The 24,107-nt window shown below is 49.6% G+C and overlaps 1 protein-coding gene across 1 annotated transcript; it reads right to left on the minus strand.

Moving 5' to 3' along the window:
- Nucleotides 1-6,865: 6,865 nt before the first annotated feature.
- LOC135918742 (transcription factor sox-3-like) lies at nucleotides 6,866-23,171 on the minus strand. The gene is made up of 2 exons (XM_065452404.2): nucleotides 22,094-23,171; nucleotides 6,866-7,376 (listed from the first exon to the last, which is right to left on the minus strand). The coding sequence occupies exon 1, from the start codon at nucleotides 23,019-23,021 to the stop codon at nucleotides 22,119-22,121; it is 903 nt and encodes a 300-aa protein (XP_065308476.1). The 5' UTR covers nucleotides 23,022-23,171; the 3' UTR covers nucleotides 6,866-7,376; nucleotides 22,094-22,118.
- Between the last annotated feature and the right edge of the window lie 936 nt (nucleotides 23,172-24,107).

Consider the following 24,107-nt stretch of genomic DNA (forward strand, 5'->3'; position numbering starts at 1 on the left):
AGGTGGCGCGTCAGGCGAGCACATGCCTTTCGGACGCAGCCGGGCGCTCCGCTAAAACTGATTCTTCGTCCGTCGCTCCGCTAACTGTGAGCGGGTACGCGAGAGCGGAGCGGACCGTCAAAAACGTTCTGCTAAAACACTCTAATGTCGCATCGGGTGCGCGCACTCAAGGAACTCACGGGTAAGCAGACGCAATGTAATACACTGGTCGTTAGGAATTAAAGAGTACTGCTAAATCGACATTCTTGAAAAAGTAAAAGAACACAAGCGTTAAATTCAACAAATTGCTTTATTACAGATGGCAGCAATATACATACATATATTACACACACTCAGAAGCCGCATCAGTCAGAAAACGATACGGAGCGTGTATTTCATTTATTAACGCATACTGCAGCCTCAATAAAGCTGTTGTAGGAATGTAATAACGACAAGCATGCACACAACAAACAAACAAACTTGGGTGAATCCTTTCAGTGGTAGGGAAGGGATGTTGCCCGGTAATGAATTCAAGGTTTCAATTGTTGATGGAAAAAAAGTTGTAATTAAAGGGACACTAAAGGCAAATACTAAGTCGACGTGGACTGCTTAAGTACCATCTCAAAAACCTCGCAACGCTTGTTTCGTGCCAAGAAAAGACTTAGTTTACGAGAAAATTGCATCAGATGGGTCCGAATGCCGTTATCGAAGTTTAAAGCTGCCGCCACAACCCTTTGCTGCCGTCGGCGAGTAAAATGGCGCCTGACGTACGGTGACATCGAGCCGCTGCAGCTGCTTTTTGTTCAAGTGGCGTAGACCATCCGGGCATCCCGCGACAGCGCATGGAAATTGAATTCTCTGCTACTGGCAGTTTGTGCGAGTTTCGCGAGCAATAAAACCAGCGCAGCACTACGCGATAACGAAACTGGTGATACGCGAAAGCGTGGGCGGCGCGGAGTCTAGCGAAAACAAAACCTTTCGACCGCCCGCGTCGTTGTCAAGGGTATTGTCCTGTTTTTCAAAAAATAAGATAGAATTGGACAAGTAGCATTTTATTTCGTCTTACAATACAATACAAGGATATTTTTTTGCAACGAGTGGTAGAGTACTAGTGAGAATTTAACTGAGGAGTGCTTTCATCTTCGAGCAAGTACGTGAATGTCTCGGGGGAGTCTATCATGCCCTGCATTTACCTAAATTCCTCAATTATTAAAGCTCTGTTCGCGATAATATTGACACCGAGTTTCTCGAGCACCAATATATCACTTTAGCTTGACTTAGTATTTGCCTTTAGTGTCCCTTTAAAGGAATCAGTGCGGGCAAAAAAAGGGTTAAAATAGAGCATGTCAACACCTCGTAGATGAGGGTTGCAAAAAGGCAAATAGTTATCTAGAGGGGAAAGACGAGAATTGACTTTAGGCATTCAAGTTTGCGACGCTCTGCAAGAGGAACGAGACCAAGTAGGGGAAGAGAGTTAGACCGCGAAAAGGGCTTGTCATATCCTACAAACAAAACGCAATGCCTTTTTTTTTGCACTGTTTATAGTTTTTTTTTCTTGGCGTCACAGTGTGTGTATGGATTCCATACAATGCAGCCATATTCGTGGATGGGGCGAATGAGGGTTTTGTATGTTAAATGTTTAGGTGACTTACATCGTCTTGCCCCTGAAGATACTAGACCCTTAAGGGCCGCGTTACAGGTGACGTCAAAGCGTTTAAATCATGACAAATCGTGTTAGTAGGACACATAAAAATTTGAGTTCGAACACTTCACATAACAAATTATTAAAGGGCCCTTCACCAGGTCTGGCCATTTTCAACTGACAAGCGCAGAGCGTACAATGCGCGATAACAATCGTGTCTGCGAAGTATTACATCGCTACGCGACGTGGAAAAATTCCAAGTCGGAGGATAACGTACACGCGCTAGTACGCCTAATCACAAGTGTTCGCACTGCGACGTCGTTCATGGTGACACGTGACTTCCGAAAATTATTCTAGGCAAAAATCTGTTATTTGTGTAATATGTTGCTTGAATGGATGAATTAAAGCCGGGAAAAACAGCCTCGCACTAGTGGCGCGAAGACTGGGCAAACGGCGAAGCTGGCGGTCCCACTTAGGTTATTCTTGGTTCGGCTAAGTTTATGGGTGGTTTTCGTGCAGCGCTTCCGTTTCTTCGGGAGTGACGCCCTCCTGCCGCCCCATCTCTTCCTTCGTCGGAGACCCGGCTCTTCTGTCGGCGCAGCGGAGCTGCTTTTATACCCCCGCGGTGACGTCACGCTTTGATCTGATTATATGCGCATGCGCGGCATCCACACGGCGCGAACAGGCAAAGCTACGGCGAAGCGGTGCCGGCGCGCGATGACGTCATCAGTCGGCGAGATTTTGCTGCGGTTCCGTCGTGGGAGACGCCCACTACATGAGAGCCCAAAGCTCTCGTGGCCTGCAGGACCTCGAATAAAGTTGATTTCCTTTTGCTGCGCACGTTCGCCTCCTTAGTATTCGTGTAGTACTGACTTGCACCGGTAGTCAGATGTTCTCGTGCACAACGCTCAAAACCAAACGCTGCACGAGATGAGAATCACAACAGCTCGCGTGCCACGCCGTCAGCGGAAGTGAGCCGCGTCTCAAAAGAAAGCACAGGGAAAAAAATGAAGGCGGGGCCTGTGACTTAGGCGTCACGCGATCCTCCAGGTCCGGTATGGGAAAACGCAGGGAAGGAATTTCCCCTTGCGCAGACTAGACAGGGCAAGTCGAAAGAATGTCTCGCTTGGCAGGAGGTCGCGGCACTGAAATATTTATATCTCGGCTATTGATGAGCCGATTTGAAAAATTCTTCCGGCAGAACGCTTCCTAACAACTTCCAGCGGATAACTAAAATTTGCTATGTGGCCTGGTGAGGGGCTCAAAACCGAAAGACATGGGCAAGACAAAAAGACGAAAAAGACCTAGAAAGACATGGGCAAAAAAAGGAAGGGCATGAACATCGCGTGAAGCACATGGAGACAGTTTTGGACAAGTTGATACTTATGTGGTATGCTTTGGACCAGTTACAGGAGTCAGCGAAAGAATTGTTAAGGGCAAGCTTTAGCTCGAGTGCTCCTATCTAAATACACGTAAAAGAAGAATTCGTTTTTCTCGACAACCACTGCACCAAATTTAACTAGGTTTGTTGCATTTATAAGAAAAACTTAAAAGCTAGTTACTGCTGGTTTCAAATTTTCGATTTAGATCATTTTTTTTATTAAAGACGGGCAAAAACCGAAAATTTCCGGCAAACTAAACTGAAGTTTGCAACTCTAACTGGTCAATGAAAAACGATAGCGCAATTCTGTGAATGGCATCTGATAGTACATCTAAAGCGGACAAAATTGATATATCATAAGAAGCCAACAAACACTGACACCAAGGACTACATAGGGGAAATTACTTGTGCTTAATACATGAAAAACGATAAATTAATGGAAATTAAAGTGGATGAAAAAATAACTTGGCGCAGGTGGGAACCGAACTCACAACCTTTGCATTTCGCGTGCGATGCTCTACCAATTGAGCTACCGCGACGCCGTTCCACATCCACTTTTTTGGGTATTTACGTGCCCTAGTAGAATCCTGGGAGTGTTAGCCAGCGCCACCACTAGCAGACCTTGGCAGCCGACGTGGAACATCCTTTCTGCCGCAGGCGTCACGAGAACGTGATCTTTTTGGGTGAAGGCAACTGGTCAATAAACCCACACATGCTACCTGAAGGCATCAGTGTTGCCGGATTCGAGACCCTCGTTATGTAATAAACAAGAAGCTGTAATAACCGAGGGGCTCGATTTTTATTAGTCATATCATAAGAAGCCAGCAAACGCTGACACCAAGGACGACATACACTCTGAGTGCCCCTTCTGCCACACAACGATAATCGTCATCTGCCTTGATGCGTTTCCTTTCTTTAACGCTGCGAGCCCGGTACTTTCCAGTAACGAACGGCACGCGCTTTATCGACTAATAAAACTAATAAATATCGGGCCCTTCGGTTAACCCCCTTTATTCTCGTTTAAAAAATTAATATGCTACACATGAATCTAAAGAAAATTCAGTAACATGCAACTACAGCTTTTCCAGAACGCTTGTACACAACATAAATTCACGTAAGAAATAAATTGACATATCGAATTTGTCCGCTTTGAATGATCTAATTGATGCCATTTGCAGAACCGCGATATCTGTTGATGCAGAGCTATGAATCTCTATACATCGTGCCTCTATTTTCGAATTCTTGAAAATCCTTTGAACAAAATTCAGCCCATAAATCGAAATTTCGCTTCCAATAGTGACTAGAATTGAACTTTATCGCTCGAATGCAACAAACTTCATTAAAATCTATTCATGGGTTATTTCAAAAAATTGTTTTTGCGTTTTACATGTATTTGAATAGGCCTCGTCGGAGTTGGGCACGAGCTCTTAAGGTTTCCTCTTAAGGACGACATGATCAGTTGGAGATTTATTTGTGTTTTATAAAACGCAATCGTCTGCAAAAAGGCGTATTTTAACTGAGTTGTAGAGGGGAAGATCGTTAATAAAGCAGGAATACAAGAGGACCCAGTACTGAGCCTTGGGGAACCCCTAATGAAGCAGACATAAAGGGCGAGTTCGTAGAGTTAGAACGTACATTTTGTGAGCGCTAGGAAAGAAAGTCTGATATACATCTAACCAAAGAGGCATTGTTTAGTATAGCGAATAGCTTGTGCATAAGTTTAGGGTGTGAGTCAGTGTCGAAGGCCTTTGCAAAGTCAATAAAAATAGCATCAATCTGGTCACCTATGTCTAAAGAGCTGCCGTGAACGAATTCTGTCATATTTGTTACAGGGCTGAGGACGCGACTAAAACCATGCTGGAAAGAGCATAAAACATTGATATCTTAAAAAAAATACATATGTTATAAGTTAATGCGTTGGAGTAATTTACATGAAAGTGCTGTTAAGGAGACGGGCCTATATTTAGATAACAGTTTAACGTTACCTTACTTAAATAAGGAGATGATTGAAGCCGGTTTCCACGAGGGAGGAAGGGTGGTGGTTGAGAGAGAGATTTTCTAAATAAAACTGTTACGACATCTGCTGCACCAAAGAGAGTATATGGGTTTGATTGCGGCTGCGTCGCAAGACTATAAGAGGCACCGGTGGCAAAGCATGTCACGGGCCCCCGTGTTCCCGGTAGCAGTGATCGCGCCTGTACAACCAAGAAGCGGCGGGGCGCGTCCAGCATGGATCAGTTTCGCGGACAGTTTTCACGGTGACCCTTGACTGGCCCAGATGGCCCAAAAACAGATCGGCGCCTTAACGAGGCGTCGTACCGGTCGCCAGGTGGAGCAAAAGCGAGTTCTCCCAAAAAATGATCACTACTCGAGAATGCATCAAGAGAATAACAAAGCGGCACGCCCATTGGGGTCGCCGCCAACAATATATATACACAAGCCGGCAAAAAAAAACAAACCCGGCGTAGTCCAACAACTTTGCACTTGGGCGAACAGGAACATGAGCGAACAAAAAAGTTCTGGTGTCACTGCACCGAAACACACCTGGCCATTCCGTAATCACTTGGTTTGTGCGTGTTTGTGCAACCCACAGGACGGACATTTAAGATTCGGCACACAGCCAGACGAGTTTCAGTGGTGCAACGGTCAGCGACTCGAAAGAGCTCTGACAGAATTGTAGCATACCGTTACTGTCCCGGCACCACGACAGCCTTCGCGTATGATTTTTTTTTTTCGCGCCAGCTAGCTAGCGTGCTTCAAGCTGGCCAGGTGACCGAAGCGCTAAGAGTACTCTAGGTAACTCTAGGTCAAGGCGACCTAATAAACTCCACGTAATGGGAGCAACCAAAAATAGCATCTGCGGCATTGAGCATAAATTACTTCTGCCGTCTGATGAACCGATAAACTAGATCAAAGGGCACGAGGAGCGTTTCTTTGTTTCACCCAGTCGTCGCATTACAAATGCGGCAGGTAATCGAACCCGCTGACTCACGCTCGACATCAAACGCTAGAACCAGTAAGACATTTCCTCCCTTTAGTGGAATGATTAGTGAGGAATCCCACAAAGAAAGTTGGCACCGACTGCTGCATTCAATAATAGGCGTTGTTGAGCTTATATGATGCCATTGAATAATAGGCTTTCTTGAGCGTATGATGATTCTCTTTATGGCATGCCCGCTTTGAAACAGGACATGGTCACGCAGTCTTCTGGCCTTAATCAGCTATTGCTACTACTATCGCAGCCAAGCGTTTTGTCTCTCTCCTTGGTCATTTCTGTTGCTCTCATTAAATTGAGATCTATTATGTATACAGTTACCTTCGTTGTTTTTTTTTCTTCTCATCCAACGCTACTATTGTTGCTGTGCCATCTGCCAGCGTATCGGTTAAGAAGTACTCTTTTGCAAGCTAGTTGGCTTATACTCAAATTATTAACGCTCTGTGCTCTACCATCACCGTTAGGTGCGGAAAGGTCAGCAAAGTGCGCTCCTTCCTATCGTATCTCTCCTTTCCGCACCTAACGGTCATTGCTTCGCGCACTACGTTAATAGTTTCTCTACCGGTTCACCTAGTCGACATAGCAGCCACTGCCCCACAAGAGGTGGTGCTAGCCGGTCATCGCGATTGCTTTTCCGAGTGGAAGTCGCAGTTTTTACTCAGGCGTATGTGAACTGTCGTGAAACTTTTTTCCTCATTTTTCTTTTTTCTTCATTTCCCCTGTTCCCCCCCCCTTTTTTTTCTTTTTTTCCTTTTTCCTCTTTTTTTTCTATTTTTTTCTTTTTTCTTTTCCTCTTTTCTCTTCCTTTTTCCTTCTCTTTTTTTTAACGCTCGGCGATGCAAAATATTGAGGACTCTTAAGCTTCGCCTTTAAGAGTGAAACGCGATAGCATTCAAAGATCCCCGACTGTTTGTCACGCGTCCCGGCAACTGGAGCGTATGTGACCGCAATGTAACCGAAGGCGGGCTTTATGGTAGAAACGCGGCCTCTTGCGAGGGGCCTCGGTTTTCCCACGTATTTTAGCTTGAGAAATTCAGTTAGGTCACTTTATGGTTTGCGTCGCATAGCCACGCATACCCAGGCCGTCACATGGACGGCCTGGGTATGCGTAGCTCGAAAATCTGCCGTAAACGTCCGACCCGGGACGCCGGATTTCCTGCGACACGGGCTCCTCGACGCTTTCGCGCTAAAAACATCCGCTAAAACGTCCGCTAAATCTGTGTGCACCCTTTCACAAACATCTCCACGTTGCGTAGTGGCCTGCGGAGCGGAAAACAGGTGGCGTTAACAAGGCGGTGCGGGTAGGCTGCAGGCATCCAAGGCATGAGACAAGCCGGCGCCCTTCACCGAAGGCACAAAGGTAAGAAGAGATTGTCCCCCTGTGAAAAAAAAAAGAAATAAACATCGTCGGGTCATTGTTGGACACTTTTACACTTCTCAAAAGAGGCAACATTTGCGTCAACCGAGGTTCGCATACTATAGCAAGTGACAGCCGTGCCAGCTCTGACGCACTGGTGGTATAGCTGCAGGCGCGGCGCCCCCAGCAACACTTCACAAACGGGATCAGCTGCTCAAACTTGAGCTAAGCGGCGAGCTTTGTTTACGCGATTAGAAATCCCGTCCATTGGGCACGCGTTAGACACTGCATTCTCGTGCAGGTATTCCGGACATTACTTTCTTTGTTCGCTGCGGCGCAAAGGTTGATCCGGTTCCTTGGATTCGAACACTCTGCCGCTGTGAGCCACGCTGAAACCACACGCGAGTTGCGTCTTGCAGAAGCCGGAAAGCTCACGTTTTTCCGAAACACACACACCCACACACACACACCCACACACACACACCCACACACACACACCCACACAACCCCACACACACACACAACCCCACACCCACACACAACCCCACACCCACACAACCCCACACACACACAACCCCACACACACACAACCCCACACACACACAACCCCACACACACACAACCCCACACACACACAACCCCACACACACACAACCCCACACACACACAACCCCACACAGCAGCAGCAGCAGCCTGTACACGTGATGTACGCTTGCAGTGTACTCGATCCGAACTGAAGTTTGCAGCAACTTCAAGGCGCAAGCGCAACGCTCTATATTGGTTTGGTTCGAGCGTAATGCACAACGGTTCCACGTACGTCCCAGCGGGGCGTACCACAAACACCGGTACATGCAGGACACCGACAATTCGAATAACTTGAGCAGGCAGTGAGATACCGTCACAGACGCACGCATCTGTAACTGAGGAAACTAGTAACAGAAACGCAAACATGCAAAACGGTTATATCATATGTTGAAAAGGAATGCGCCGGTTATATGTTGAAAAGGAATGCGCTTCGAACAAGGCCCATGCGTATCGAGGAATCCTTGCAGAGGAACCCACTTCGCGTGTAGCCGTTCTCGACGCGTGAGGAGACTTGGGAAACCAAAAGAAGACCCGCGAATACCTGACGGGTTTATGCGAGGGCTTAGGTTTCATTTATAATTGTTCGACTTCCTGCTGTTTTCTTTTACGCCCTATGTCCATGCATCTATACACAAAACGTCCCTCTATACAGTGTACCACTTCGGGACCTCTTTCAGTACATTAATATGCTGGATTATGGACACTGTCAGCATCTGAAGTAAACAAGCTGACGCCATCCAGAAGCATTCACACAAGCCTCTCTTTCAAACCATTAATTTTGTGGCAAGACGTTCATTAGTAGAAATGAAACTGACGGTTAAACTTTCACTGTTTTGAATTTCGCGCTAAAGAGCCAGCGCCGGAAAACACAGGTTTCCAAGTATCTTTCTCGTATTTAGACCATTGTGGTGCCAGTAGTAGTTTGAGAAACTTTGTATGTCCAAGCTTCGTGTCCATTAAAACACAATGCAGAATCAAAATAGCGCTTGGTACGTGCAGAGCAGCCTATAGCAAGGGGCTGGCGCCACCTCATAGTTTGTACGTTTAGTGGACCCACTCCCTCCCTCATAGCGCTTGATCAGGCGTCGTCTGCGGCCCTTTCACGCCGCCAATCATAATGCTTGCATTCGCGAACGATGCGCTCACACTCTTTCCCCATCCTGATTTTTATGCGAAGCATATTACGAGAGCTCAACCCAGCTCCTCAGGCGCGGCGGTGTCGCCTTGAAACCACGTGACACCGTGACGTCACGACAGAGGAGAAGTGGCTTTGGCTCAACTCTTGCAAGACGGGCTGGGTGGGAATCGAACCAGGGTCTCCGGAGTGTGGGACGGAGACGCTACCACTGAGCCACGAGTACGATGCTTCAAAGGGGTACAAAAGCGCCTCTAGTGAACGCGGTGTTGCCTTAGAAACGAGCTGTTTCTAAGGCGTGCGTCTCTTGCTCAGGCGCACATTTCGTTGCCGCGCCGAACGCTGCTTTGCTCGACGCTCACCGCGTCCAATGCGGGGCGCGTAGTCGCTGCCCTGTAGCCCATTGTCTTACACCCCTTGGCGGGTCGACGGGAACGCTGTCGCGTTCCACTCTTGAAGGCGAAGCAGTAATGCATGAGTTGTTTCTTCGTCTAGCCGAACCAAATATAGCCAAGCAACAGCAGTTCACCAGGCTAAACAGTGGTTCAACAACTAAAATAAAGGCTAGTATGCTTCGCATCCTGGGCTTAACCTTACCTAAGCCACAGCCATTTTTTTAACAGCGGAGCTGCTCTAAGTCGAGCAGGTGTTTCGCCGGCACACGCTGTTTCATGCTTCAAACAAACACGTACCCCACGCAGAACAGACTGCATCACTACATTACTGACCTATACAAAACATCATATTGCGAAAATTGCCATAGCACACTAGACGTACATCACTTGCTCTGGCCGTGTGGTCGGACCCACGCAAACAAGGATCAAGACTCCGCCAGGCTACAAGAAGCGTTACGCAGCACGGACCTGGCGGAGCAGCTCTGGGCCGTCCAGCGAGCCCACGATGCGGCCAGGGAGTTACAACTCCTGATCCCAACGTGGGAGTAGCCCGCTCTATGGGACCTTGCGTCCCGTAGCTCGCAGGACCTTTCATTAAAGTTATTCAATCCAATACAACGCTGTTTCATCACCCCATGGATTCCGCTCGGCTCGAGCTCGCACGACAGCGCCGACGTCTCGCAAATCCCGAGGTTCGTGAGCGATATGCGCAAGCAGAGCGCCGGTGGAGGCAAGCCAACCCTCACTTTCAAGAGAAGGCAATCCAAGCCAAGCGCCAGCACGGCTAACCCCCCAACTTCGAAGTAGGAGGCCGCGAGCAGAAACGTCGACGCAGTGAGGTTCCGTCCCACGGAGGGTGCCGATGGACGGTTCAAGAGAGTTCGTCGACCGCGAGTGCGGCCACAGCTGCAACGTGCGCGTGATACACGACTGGTTTGATCACAACATCGCGGAACTGAAGAGCGTGCGCGATCCGGAACCGAAGCTCGAATCTAGCAAAACGACGACAACGAGACAAGACTCGTGAAAATCACGTTAAAAACAAGTTCAAACCTGAGTAAACGACCACAAACTTCGCTGTTTTGACAGCTATGACTGCGTGGAACTGGCTTTACTTTTTTCTTTTCTTTAAAGGCCGCACATATCGCAGGACTACCACTACATATACAGAGGTTATCCCACATAACTTGAGCCGAAGGTTTAAAAATGAAAGGCACTCCGGACGCGAGTTGAACCGAATGCATAATGTTGGCACTGGCCTAGAGTTGCTCAGGCTATTCTTTATTTTCCCGTTAACTAAAGAATTAGTCGTGCTTAAGCAATCAACTTTTTAAAGTATTGGCTGCACACCCCAAGTGTGATATGCAAAGTTGAAGAGCACCTTGAGAAACCTCGCAATAAACTGTTTCCAACACAATATATCTCACGTGGTCCTTTTTTCCGGCGTTCCAAAGATAGCCCGCGAAATATGAAAAAATGCCACGTGACGGGTCGCTTGCCCACAGTTATGGTGCTGCTTTCAAGCGTACGATGGATGAACAAGGTCGGCTGCAGCGAGGCTGGCCCGCGACAGGGCGTTATGCCTGGTGTAGGTATCTGGGCATGCGGCTCTTATCGCATGACGGCGCAAATGCATGCTGCTGGCCGAGCGTCGCCGAAGCGATAAAGCGCCTCAGGCCACAAAAAAGGAAAGACAAAAGCAGCATTTTGATTCTGCTTGAAAGAAGGAAAGAGCGAACCGCGTGGGAACAATTGGAGGCGATGACGGCTGCTACAATTTTGCCTTTGTACACAAATGAGGTAGTTCTCGAACGGTGATGCTATAAACTTTAAGCCTTAGGGCTCGAATAACAGCGAATAGATCACGCGCGGACAAAACTAATGATAAAAACTTGGCTATATTCAAGGAAGGTTACGCATGTCTTCGGATGATGACTCTTTTCGCACTGGCCCCGTCTGCTCTCCTTCTCACACTTACTGCCTACCAGACGTTCTTTTTTGATCTCGCACCCCGCACGTGCGCATCGATTCGTGGTCGCAGTATTGGGTGGCCGCATCTGGCTTCACATCTGTGCACCGTGACCGGCGCGTCAGTCCCTGAGAAAGTGCGCCCGCAGGCTGTTCCAGTTTACCGGATGTAGATCCTATCTCAGGTACCTGGTTTGAACCAATCCTCGCGAACTGCAATATATCAAGTGCTCCTCAGGCGCCCGTATCCCTGCGTGTTCTCCACAGCAACGCTATTTGGCTGTGACCAACGTTGAGCAGCAGATATGGCTTACTCCAATGAGGAAGGAGCGCATAAGGTTTTGGCTCTAGGTGCGTCAAGTGGACATAGAAGGTGTGCAGTTGGGTTATATTTTTCAACGCTAGTATCCAAGTACGAGTCCGAGCTCAATGACGATTGTGCGCGCATATGAAATGCTGAGACAGATGGACTTTTACGAAGAAACGCCATAAATCTTCAATCCTGGGCGAGGACGTGGAGACATATAGTCTGTCATAGTTTTATTCAGACCCTTCCTATTCCTCATTATAGGCCTTCGCGCCATCCCTTAATAAATACATTTTGTCATCATCATTCCGACCCACGTGCAAGTGTTCGTAGTGTGGGTATTGAAGCTGGAGTGTCAAAATCTTCAGTGTGGAGAGTACTTAAGCAGAGGCAACTTCATCCGTACCCCGTGCAGCTGCAACAGATGTTGGAGCCCCGCGATATTTAAAATAGATATTATAACCAAGACGTAACAGCACCCAGGCTTTGTCAACAAAATACTGTGTACCAATGAAGCTACCTTCTCGAGTAATGCCCAAGTGGACATCCACAACGCTCACTATTGGAGCGACGAAAACCCTCACTGGGTTTTGAAGACATTATCAATATCAGTGGTCGGTTAATGTGTGGTGTGAAATTTACGGGAAAACTGTCATTGGCCCAGTCTTTTTTTTATAACACCTTTACAGGCGAAAGATACGTCAACAACATCCTTGATGGGGCTCTTGAGGATTTTCTTTGCCACGTTCCAGCGGCTTAGGATCAAAGATGTTTGGTATCAGCATGATGGTGCGCCCGCACGGCATCGGCAACGGTTGCAAATGGCTGCATGAAGTATTCCCGCAGCAGTGGATTGGACAGCACGGTCGCCAGATTTAACTCCCCTCGATTTCTTTCTCTGAGGCTACGTCAAGGATCAAGTATGTGGGACACCAACCAACTACATCAGAGAACCTAAAAGAAAAAAAATAAGACAAGTCTGCAACTCCATCCCTGATACCATGATCAATAACGCCTCGGAAAACGTGCCTATGCGATGCCAAATGTGCATTGCAGCAGATGCATACCTCTTAGAACACGCATTATAACCAAGGGGCGCTTTTTGGATTGAAGGTCACTAGAACATCATTACGGTCCTAACGCCGCCTCCCCACACAACCCCATTGCACTCCGTCGGCAGGCTGCCAGCTCTTGTCCATTTCGAGCATCAAAAAATAAAGCTATGCTCTTTGTTCTGTTTTGTCTCAGACGCTTTATCGCTTCGGCACCGCTCGGCCAGCAGCACGCATTTGCGCCGTCATGCGGTAAAAGCCGCATGCTCAGATACATACACATGACATAACGCCCTGTCACGGGCCACACTCGCTGCACCCATCGCACGCTTCAGAGCAGCACAATAACAGTGTGCAAGCGCCCACTCACGTGGTATTTTTTTCATAATTCGCGGGCTTTCTTTGGAACGCGGAAGGACCACGTGAGATATATCGTGTTGGAAATAATTTATTGAGAGGTTTCTCAAGGTGCTCAACAACTTGGCTATCACACTTGCGGTCTGCAGCCAATTCGTTAAAAGTTGATAATTAAACATAGCTAATCCATCAGTTAAAGGGAAAATAAAAGATAGCCTGAGTAACTGTAGACCAGTGCCAACATTACGCATTCGGTTCAAGCCGCGTCCGGAGTGCCTTTCATTTTTAAAACCATGGCTCAAGTTATGTGGGACAACCTGGATGTTGTTACAAAGGGTCAGAAACAGGAGGGCGACGTTGCTCCTACAATTTGCATGGTTTTTGTGCCTTGGCGATCATTAAATCAGCCCTTTAGCACTCTCCGGAGACCGTAACAGATTGGTGGAGCTGCGGGGTAAGACGAAGACGGCGGAAGCTCTCCCATTCCCCCTACTGCAGCGCGGTTGAGGTGTCCTCCCCGGAGAGATAGTTACTGCGCTGCACTTTCCCAACTTCCCTTCCTCCACCAAGAATCTCCATCTCTCTCTCTACTCCCTGGACTTCGCCGCGGCCGCCGCCTTGCCGGACTTCCGCCTTCACCGATCGAGGTTATAGACCACTGATGCGGTGGGGGTAACTTCTACGCGTTCCCTGCCATACTATCGAGTGCCACCGAACTTCGGCGAGACCTCCGGAGAAGACCTCGATAAGTGACTGAAGAAATACAAGCGGTCGAACACAAGCAACGGCTTGGACTCGGCAGCGCAACTCGTCATGCTGCCTTTTCGCTAACACCGCTGTCAAGTGGTATGAACACCATGGACATGTTCACAACTCGGGATCGTTTTGTTAAGGAAGTGCAGAAGTGCTTCGGCGATTCTAACGCGAAGAAGAAGCGATTGGAGCAGACTGGCTCAGAGGACACAGCTTCCACGGGAGACATGTACCACATATATAGAAGAAATTTTAAAGTTGCGCAAGACAGCCAATCCCAGGATGCCTGACGAGGACAAGGTTGGACACGTTCTTAAGGGGATAGCCGAATACGTGTACAATTTCCCGATTCGCAAAGGGAACCTGAAATCAGTGCCCGAAGTAATGCAGCACTGTCGCACATTTGAAACCCTGAAGATGCGACGGATAGCTCCTAAATTTGGCCGTCTGGCGAACGTCCCAATTGTGGCCAGTGTTAACACAATGTAGCCTACTGACCTCTCGCCGAAAATACGGCAGATTGCAAGAGAAGATGTCAGCAAATGTCATATTGCCCCAGTGACTGTCAGGACGGCTATGCAACAGAAACAGGATGCACGCGAACGCCAGATGCTCCAGCCCCATGGCAGCCATCAGTTAATGCAGCAGATGTGGTCGAATACCAAGAAACACTGCGATCTGGGTACTGATATCGACCACCCTCCACTTACGAACGCCGTTTTTGCTCGTCGCATTTCTCTCAACCAACGTCGGCTGGCTACCATCCCCACAAAGAGCGGTGCTACCATTCAATTCCTTCCGCGAGGCCTGGTTACTTCGAGCTACCACAGGTGTCTCGACCCCTTCCGGTGTGCTACAGCTGTGGCGTCCCGGGTCACATCTCGCGCTTTTGCAACTACCGCCCTTCACACCAGCGGGAGCCCTCGCACATGTCTTTCCAGCCTTTCCACCGCCCGTTCTCTACGGTACTCTGATTACCTGTGCCCAACTATATGGCTGCAAGTCATTCATTTTTCCTGAAAATGAATTTTAAAAATTCGTTGCGTTCCCGACTCATGACTTCCTACTGGCCTACCTGACATGTGTGTGACGTCAGAGACTACCCCGCCACTGTCGCTGAAATCGTCGCTGTCTAGTTCGGAAACTGTAGAAGCTTCCTGTGTCGTCAGGAGACATCAGCTCCGCTTCATTGGTGCTAGCGCCATGTGTGCCGAGTGTTTAGCACGCCTTCTGCATGTTTACATTATGGTAGTGTAGGATCTTACGTCATCGACTCCTCGTGACGTCACACGAAGCAGCTACCCGTTTCGGTATGTGGTTTCTCGGTTACCCAAAATTATTGAACAAGTTCTAAGCAAATTGAACCACCCCACCGGTGACAGGTCTATCAATGTCATTTTAAAATGTCAGTATCTCAATATGGTTCAAAAAACGCCGGAGTTGCCACGAGCTCCCCGATCCTCATCGCCGCGGTGGCGCACGCAGTCACCGCCGCCGTAAAACTAGTCGTTACAGCTAACGAGGGTGATTCCACAAGGTACCACGCACTATCGAAGATATACGGGGTAGTTGGTTTGAATCCGTGATAGCATGTGTAAGCGTGACTGAACAAGGACGTAGAATGAAGCAGACACGCAAAGACATCGCTGCCTCCGTGTGTACCCCCGTCAGTGTTTATGCTAAATAACAAAGTCATGTACTTCTTGATGCTGTACCTACCATGGCAATTGTGGATAACAGGTGCGACAATATCTGGTTTGAGCGTCAATTTTGAGAGGCTTCTTGGACTGAAAGTGCCGTTTTCTCCAAGCCATGGTGCGACATTCCGCGGCGTGAGCAGTGATGCGTTGTGCCTTGTGGGTGTCTGTACGGTGGACGTCTATGTGTGGCAAAGCGTTTCCCACAGAATTCGTGATTATTACACGATCTACACATGCCGTTATTTTGGGAAAACATTTTTTGCGGGAGTGTGAGGCAACTGTCGACCGTAGAAGTGGGCACCTTTCAGCCCGCATGGACAAATAACATTTCAATGGAGCCTGCAATATTGCCTCGTGGCATGAAACTAGCTGTATTCAAACCCGAATCTTCTACGACGCTGGTTGCGCTTCTTGCTGCTACAGAAGAGAATTGACATCCAAATTCTCAAGGTTCAGAAGATTCACAACTTCTACAAATATAGGCAAGTCACTTAGACAAAACGAACTTCATACACTCCTGGGCGTTCTCTCTAAGCACTCGAAAGTGTTCAAAAACTTCAAAAACTCGCAGTTCCGTCATAAAGCCGAAGCGCCGATTGCAATAGCAAATTAGATAACTGTACGAAGTAAGGATATTAGTTTTATTGGCCTTATAAACTTCTAAACATTCGCTTGATAACTAAATTAACAATAATAGAATGTGTAAGCGTGGCTCAACGAAGAAGTAAAAAGAAACAGACACACGGATACAGCGATGTCCTTGCGTGTCTGCTTTATTCTACGTCCTTGTTCAGTCACGCTGACACGTGTTATCATGGATTCAAACCAACTAGCCCGTCAGCGTGTTTTAACTAAATTAACCAGCACGGTGTCACTCGCGCACCGGTAAACATGAACATATATCATTCCATGACAGTGGAAAGCGAAAATGCTCGAGTTAGGAATCGCGGCAGCAGTGGCGAGCCACTTGACCTGCGTGCATCTGTCGCTTCAAGGCGTACGAAACATCGAAAGCACAGCGCATACTAAGCTACCGGCACCACGCGCACTCTGCAAACATCGCCAATCGCTTTGAAGATGAGGCCCGCACGGGCGCGCACTTTAGATGATGATAGTGATCTACAGGAAGGAAGCACTTTAGCCACGTCGCAAACCGCTTTCAAGGCACACGAGCGCCGGTAACGTGTCTTTAGGGCATCCGCCAAAGGCGTCTACTATGGCTTCTGCGATTCGCGTGGCCAACGCCGTAGGAAACTCCGCGGCCGAGGAGGACATCGAGGCACCCTAGCAGCCGCCGGAGAAGGACGCCCCTTCTCTCTCAACCCACCCTGCCTCTCGCGCGCGCGACAGAAGAGGGCACGCATCCGGGCCGCGTTCCTCACTAGCGCACGTGCGATTGAACCGCGTTCGCCGGCTCACCCTCACACGCCTTCACTCATGCGGAGCATCACGGCGACGCCGACGACAGAAATGCCCCTCGAGCAGCCATATAGTTGCTATCGCAATAAAAACTTTATCCGTACGCGCTTATTTAAGCGCTTATTACGCGCTTATTATTTCCAGATGCCGTGAAGTAGCTACCACAGCAGGAGCAGGCAGCTTTCAATCAGCAACGCCGCGAGCAGAACCGGAAACGAGCTCGTCTACGCCGCGCCGATGCTGCAGCCGAGGCACACGAACAGGCTCGTGCAGCCGAGCGCAAGCAGCTACTGCGTACCTAGGATCAGGCCGCCTACGAAGCAGTCGTTTAATGAACCGTCGGGGTTAATCGAGTGTTGGACACAGGGGCCGCACGTTTCAGCCATCTGTACGGAGTGCTTGTGCGGTGATTTTTTGTAGAAGCGTAACCTGTGAATACAGCATACCTGATTTCCCTTGTCTAATAATATGTGTGTGTGTGTGTGACGATTTTTCAATGGGCCAAGCGTTTAGAAAGAAGTGCAACTTCAAGCGGTTATCTTTGGTTTATTTGCACAAGAGTTTCGGTTGGTGGACCGAACTTCCATAAGGGCTACAGTGAAGCCCCGCGACACATTCTCTTCATACATGTAGGTAGAAAAAAAGAAGACACTCCCCATGACACTCGTCTTTGGGAACGTGTCAAGGACCTGAGCACTGCCAGGGATGAGGGGAGCGACTCCGCGAGTGCGCGGTGAATGACCCTCTTAAACAGAGGTAATCTCTTTACTAACGGCGCTCTCACTCATTTTCTTCGTCTTTTTTGTTTCTCCCTGCACATACGGAGAGGCTGTGTCGCGAGAATTTACTGCAGCGTTTTAAATAGGTGGGTCCAGCGACTTAAACTGTTCGGCAGGTAAAAAAAAGGCAGCCGCGTGAAGTTATGCTTCTCATCTGCCACACACACACACTATATATATATATATATATATCCACGAGCGGCACGTGCAGGTGCGATTTTCTTTCTTTCCTACAAACAAGGCCACTTGTGCTGTCTTTAGGGACGGAAGGGCTGCGCTCACCGAAAGAGGCGTTCCGAGAAAAATCCCACCCCTCACGCGAGCGGGGACGACACAACCGGACGGTACACGTGCGGGCCGAAGCGATCATCTCGGAAGTCACGGTCAAAGAGAAGCAAGTGTGCTAGAAGGTTCCAGCGCCGTATTGGACCAGTGTTGCTGTTGGTGGCGGCTCTTGAGTGACACCTAGGCGCAATCTATCGCCAATTAACAAGCACGGTAGCAAGTGCCGATAAACAAAAATTCTCACGATAACTTCTCGAATCAATCCTTACAGCATCGTACGCGTCGATATTAGTAGCCTGAAGTCCTAAAGGGGGCAGTACAAGCGAACTGCTGACGCTAAGCGCGGCGTGACGTCATTGACCGTGGCGTACCAGCGTGTATCCTCATTAGGTAGTATGACGTCATGTATCGAAGTGCACAGGCCTTGCGCTACCTAGAAGGCGTTGTATCAGCATGTCTGCCGGCGTTCTTGCGTCACCAGCGCGTGGTAGGTCATCAATGCAGTCGCAGAGGCTCTCGCTTCCATCGTGTACCACAATGCATCAATCAGCTGAGTGTCCCCAGCGCCCACTGGTGCCGCAATAAGCGCCAGCAGTACCGCCTTTCAATCGCTGAGCGCTGCACGATCTTGGTCTTTGAGCGGGAACACGGGAGCCCGTGGCATTTGCTACTATCAGCGCGGTCTAACGGTGGCGGCACCGGAAAAATTTTGCCTGTGTTCAGTGGGTAATGAAATTATTTCTCGCGGACGACGCCACGTCATGCTTGTTGTCTACAACTGACTGCCGTGTTGAATGGCAGGAATCGTTCCAGCCGTAAGAATTTCTAGGCAAGTATCCAGATGCAAGCTGTGGTTAATCCCAGCCAGCAGCTATGGACGTTCTAATTGCGCATAAAGTATTTAGTGAAGAAGGAGCTAAATTAAAAAGAAAGTTCAGCTTCCTTTCGCGCATCCTGTTTCTCCCCCTGTTTTGCGGGCAGACATGACTGCTGAAATTGTAGCCCGCGGTACTAAGCATAGACAACGCACCATTTGATCTTGCAGCTGCGTAGCGTGGCCTGCGAGTTAGCCGCGTCCTGCACGGAAGGAACGAAAAAGCGCCCAGCAGACGACACGCGAGCGCTCCGATGACGTAATGCGCGCGAAGCGACACTACAGGTCTATTCGATTCAGCCAAGTTTCTCTGCACCTATTCACAGTGCGCTGCACCTAGGCCTTCGATTCTCCGAGGTGCAGCGGGGCACCCTGCCACCCCGTGCACGAGTGAACGGGGTGCAAGGCAAGGTGTCGCCGCGGTGCAGTGCACCCTTGAACCTTGCAGCGAGTGGATGCAGCCCGGCACACCATAACCGGCACCCCCTGCACCTTTTCGTTTGTGGTGGCGTGCACCTTTTTTCTGAATCGAACTAACCTTACTTTCGTCACACACGTGCGCGACGATGCTGCGGTGCCGAGAAGCTACGCTCGCAGTACTGACATGGGATGCACATCGTCCGAGGGCAGAGAATGCCAGCAGCAAGATTTGACGAGCGATCGAGAGAAGCGGGGTTTGAGTTACTCGCGTATACGGAAAGTTAACACAAAATGGAGGAAACGAACCAGAAAATGGTTCAAGCAAACAATTGGACAGCAGTGGTTGGGGGGGGGGGGGGGGGGGGCGAGAATCATCGAAAATGAAACCAAGAATCATAGGTTTAAAAAAACGTGTAAAATATGGGTGCATACGAAATCGGCACTGGAAACATGCATATCTACAAGATGCATCGAGTCAAGCACCAAGAATAGACATTATGCCGTACGTGAGGAGGAGGAGGAAACAGCAAGACCCGGTACTTTTCTGCAAAGAGCTTCGCCCTACCGTTCAAAGCAACGGGGCTGATTTTTTTTCTTTCTTGAATGCATTGGGGTTTAGGGACAGTGGAAGCAGAATAGACTAAGCGGGTAGAAATCAGAAAACAGGTTATCTGACGGGTCGCTAAAATTGAGGCAACAGTGAAACTTCACCCTCCACTAAGTACAATATATACTAGTAGTCGCGGCTAGGTGGCGTGAGTCGCCGCCCGATTTACTTGTCAGCGACATGCATGCGCACACCGTGGGTGAAGCGCTCCCCTAACAGTGCTAACTCACCGGCGGATTTGGTAAAACTGGCGCGGCAAAGAGTACAAGATTAAGAAGAAACACGTGGGATGCGAAATGTGGCACCGATGTCATAAGAACTCTATTGGCATGGTGCACCTATCTGCTCTTTGAAGCAAGAGCTGGTGCGCTCCGTGCACTTGTGCGCCTTCGAAGCATAAGCAGTGATGTGCTGTGCCGGGCGTGCAGAAAAGCAGACGAGAACATTAAACACGTGGTGCTACGGTGCGATGGCGTCGGGCCATCTGCTGCGCAGGGTTTAAATCTGGAGGCTGCTCTGGGTTTCGATCAGACTAGTTGAGAGGACGGTGCATGCGGTGTAGCCAGAGCCGTAGTCGCGGAGACAAAGAGGCGCCTTGAATGCTGGCGAGCGGCGCTTGCGGATGGTCCCGTGACTGCATATCAATATAGCGCGTTCTCCCCTTTTCTCTTCTCTTTCTTTTGGTGTGCTTTGCTTTTCCTACCTGTGCCTGCTTTGCTCGATAGGTAGGCAGCAGAGCGTCATTCTGGCTTGGGCGTGGTTGCCACGTGCCACGTACACCCGACACAAAGGGTTGGCCACAACACCATCATTTAAAAGGGAACTTAAAGGGGGATTTTTCGATGTCCACTGATCTTAATGAGAGAGAGAGAGAGAAAATAACGCAGAGAAAGGCAGGGAGGTTAACCAGAGGTAGTTCCGGTTGGCTACCCTGCGCAGGGGGAAGGGTGAAGAGGGATAAAAAGAGAAAGAGTACAAGGGGGTGATAGAAAGGGAGACAAGCACGAACAAAGCGCGTACACTACAGAGCGGTAGGGGGCGGCATTCTTAGAAATTAATCTTAGATGTTAATGGAATTTTCAAGATTGGTTGCGTTCTCGACTCGTGTGACTTTCTACTGGCCATTCTGTGTCTGTGACGTAAGAGACTACACCACCACTCGCTGTCGAAAAATATTATGGGGTTTTACGTGCCAAAACCACTTTCCGATTATGAGGCACGCCGTAGTGGAGGACTCCGGAAATTTCGACCACCTGGGGTTCTTTACCGTGCACCTAAATCTAAGCAGATGGGTGTGTTCGCCCCCATCGAAATGCGGCCGCCGTGGCCGGGATTCGATCCCGCGACCTCGTGCTCAGCAGTCCAACACCATATCCACTGAGCAACCATGGCGGGTTCACTCGCTCTCTAGTTCAGAATCTCTGTCGTCAGGCGACATCATCAAATTCGCTTATTTGGCGCTGACGCCACGTGTACTGCGTGCTTAGCACGCGTTCTGCGTGTTCGAAATATGGTGGTGTAGGACCTGACGTGATTGACTCAACGTGACGTCACACGAAAGGGCTACCCGTTTCGGTATCGTTTATTGGCCATTTAATATTATGGGTTTCTAAGCAAACAACCACCCCACCGGTGACAAGCCTGTGAATGTCATTTGAAAATAACGATATCCTCTTATGGTTAAAAAAAAACGCTGGTGTTGCATTTAAAGGGTTCAGCCTTATCCATCCAGTCATGCGCTCCCGTGTTCACGTTCAAAAAGATCACGATAGTACATCTGTTGCAAAGCGTGCTGCACCTTATCTGCCAACTTATCGTCGTTCGTAACTTCTCATGCATGAAGACGGAACCATTTCCGTCAGTGGCATTTCTGTCGTAAGTAGATGTTACAAATGTAGCGCGTAGAATATATTTTGGTTGCTCTAATCGCAGTGCGTAGAAGACTCAGTGGCTTGACAACGTTGGAATTTTTTAAAATTTTACTTAGCCGAGACAAAATCGCGCGCATACCGAATCACAACTGTACACACGCCCATCTCGAGCACTGCGAAGAAAAAACTAACGCGAGCGGGGTAGAAGGTTGTCGAAACTTGAAAAACTCACGTTATCGGGCACGTAGTCAGGAAGCCTAGTACCGGGGCATGCCGAGGGACATGCCGCGACGCTGGTCTTGGGCCGAAGCGTAGCCAGGAGGTGTGCAGCCATACATGTAGGCGGCGGCGGCGGCAGCGGCAGCCGCCTGTGAATATCCGACTTGCACGGCAGCAGAGGCGAGTGCCGAGTTTTGGTGCACCGGTCCGTACATGTCGGCGTACAGGGATCCCGGTCCGATGTCCACGGGAGCGCCGGGCGACTTGTAGGGTCCCGCCGCGAACGGCTTCACGTCCGGAGGGTACGGCGAGAAGGTGCCGGACAGCGCCGGGCTGCTCGAAGTCGAGTGCGGCGAGATCTGCGGCTGCTGAGGCGCCGCGTCCCTCGTGTAGATCTGCGGCCCGGCGGCTGCCACCGCAGCCGCGTTGGACGCGTGAAACTGGGCCAGCCCGTGCTGCTGCTGGTGGTGCAGGTAGGCCCGGCACGGGTCCGCGATGTAACCGGCTGGCGCCATGGGGTAAGGCTGGTCCAGCTTCTTGGAGGTCGGAGCCTTGGCCTTGCGTCGAGGCCGGTACTTGTAGTCCGGGTGGTCCCGCATGTGCTGCTCGCGCAGCCGCTTGGCCTCGTCGATGAACGGCCGCTTGTCGTCCTCGTTCAGCTGCTTCCACTCGGCTCCCAGCCGCTTGGATATCTCCGAGTTGTGCATCTTGGGGTGTTCCGCTGCAATCTTGCGACGCTGCGCGCGCGACCACACCATGAACGCGTTCATGGGCCGTTTGATGTGGTCCCGGCGGTCGACACCACCAGCGTTACAAGCACTGCCATTCGAGCCGCTTGCTGGCGCGATGACGGGAGAACCGTGCTGCTGCTGCTGTTGTTGCTGTAAGGTGACAGCCACGGCCTGATACGGCTGCTGCATCCCGAGGAGGCCCACGTTCATCCTGTGTGACACGAGGTGGAATGGTCGCGCGTGTGCACCGTCCGGTGGTGTCCCGCGGTTTACCCGGAAAAAAAACCTTTCGTCATTGGTTACATGTCACGTGTTCGGAAAGAAGGACAGTTCTCTCACATCCGCCACGTGCGTAACGCCCTCGCCCTCTTTTTTTGCCTTTGCATAGAAACTACTTGTTCCCTTCCTTGAATGGTTCCCCCAGGGAGACGAGGGGCTCGTTCGTCATCCCCTTCTCCTTTCAAGTCATGTAACCCCCAGGCCCCATTGTTCCGCGGCTGAGTGCGTCCAACTTAAGCGAGAGAGAAGGAAAGGGGGGATTGCCTGTGCCGCCCTCCCCACCCATTTAAGGGGTTTGTTCCCTCTTCGGCGTTTACGCTTTCGTGTTTATAGACGTGCATGCGATATCGCTAAAGGCTCAACAGTTGTAGCCCGTTATCGTCGTGGGTGACACGTTGTAAGAGGGGATGCAAGAAAGAAGAAATGCGGTTCGGTGTGATCACGGAAACGACGGCTACAATGCCGACGCAAAGCGCTTTCCAGCTATTTGACGCACCCGACGATACGCGAGAGCCCGACACAACCGCATTCTATCTGTGACGTTACGTCAGCCGATGAGTTAGTAGAGACTGAACCATATTCTTAAGTTCGATAGCCGACCCGCACCACGTCCATGTGCGACACGGATGAGATCGGAGGTGCATTGGCTTTAATATTTTCGTCCCCCCTGAATGTGTACCCCTCTGTTGAAACAATGTTCCACGTAAAAGAAACGAAGAAAACATAAAACTTCTAGCAGCTTATGAGTGCTCTCCACGAGCAGCCCAGCGACCTGCTCCAGTTCTTGAGTAACGGTGATCTGAGCAACAGCAATATATATATACATATATATATATATATATATATATATATATTTGACCCACGTTACGCTGCCTTGAATGCCAAGGGGTTAAGAATAGTAAGTGCGACGAAATGGGCTCGTTGGCTCATCTCGAACGCCAGTAGTTGCGCGCTTATTACAGACAGGGACGAAAAAGGAGACACACGGGCGCTAAGAATTACGCTGCTCAAATGCCG

Source organism: Dermacentor albipictus, chromosome 1, assembly GCF_038994185.2.
Source record: "Dermacentor albipictus isolate Rhodes 1998 colony chromosome 1, USDA_Dalb.pri_finalv2, whole genome shotgun sequence".
Lineage (NCBI taxonomy): Eukaryota > Metazoa > Arthropoda > Arachnida > Ixodida > Ixodidae > Dermacentor > Dermacentor albipictus.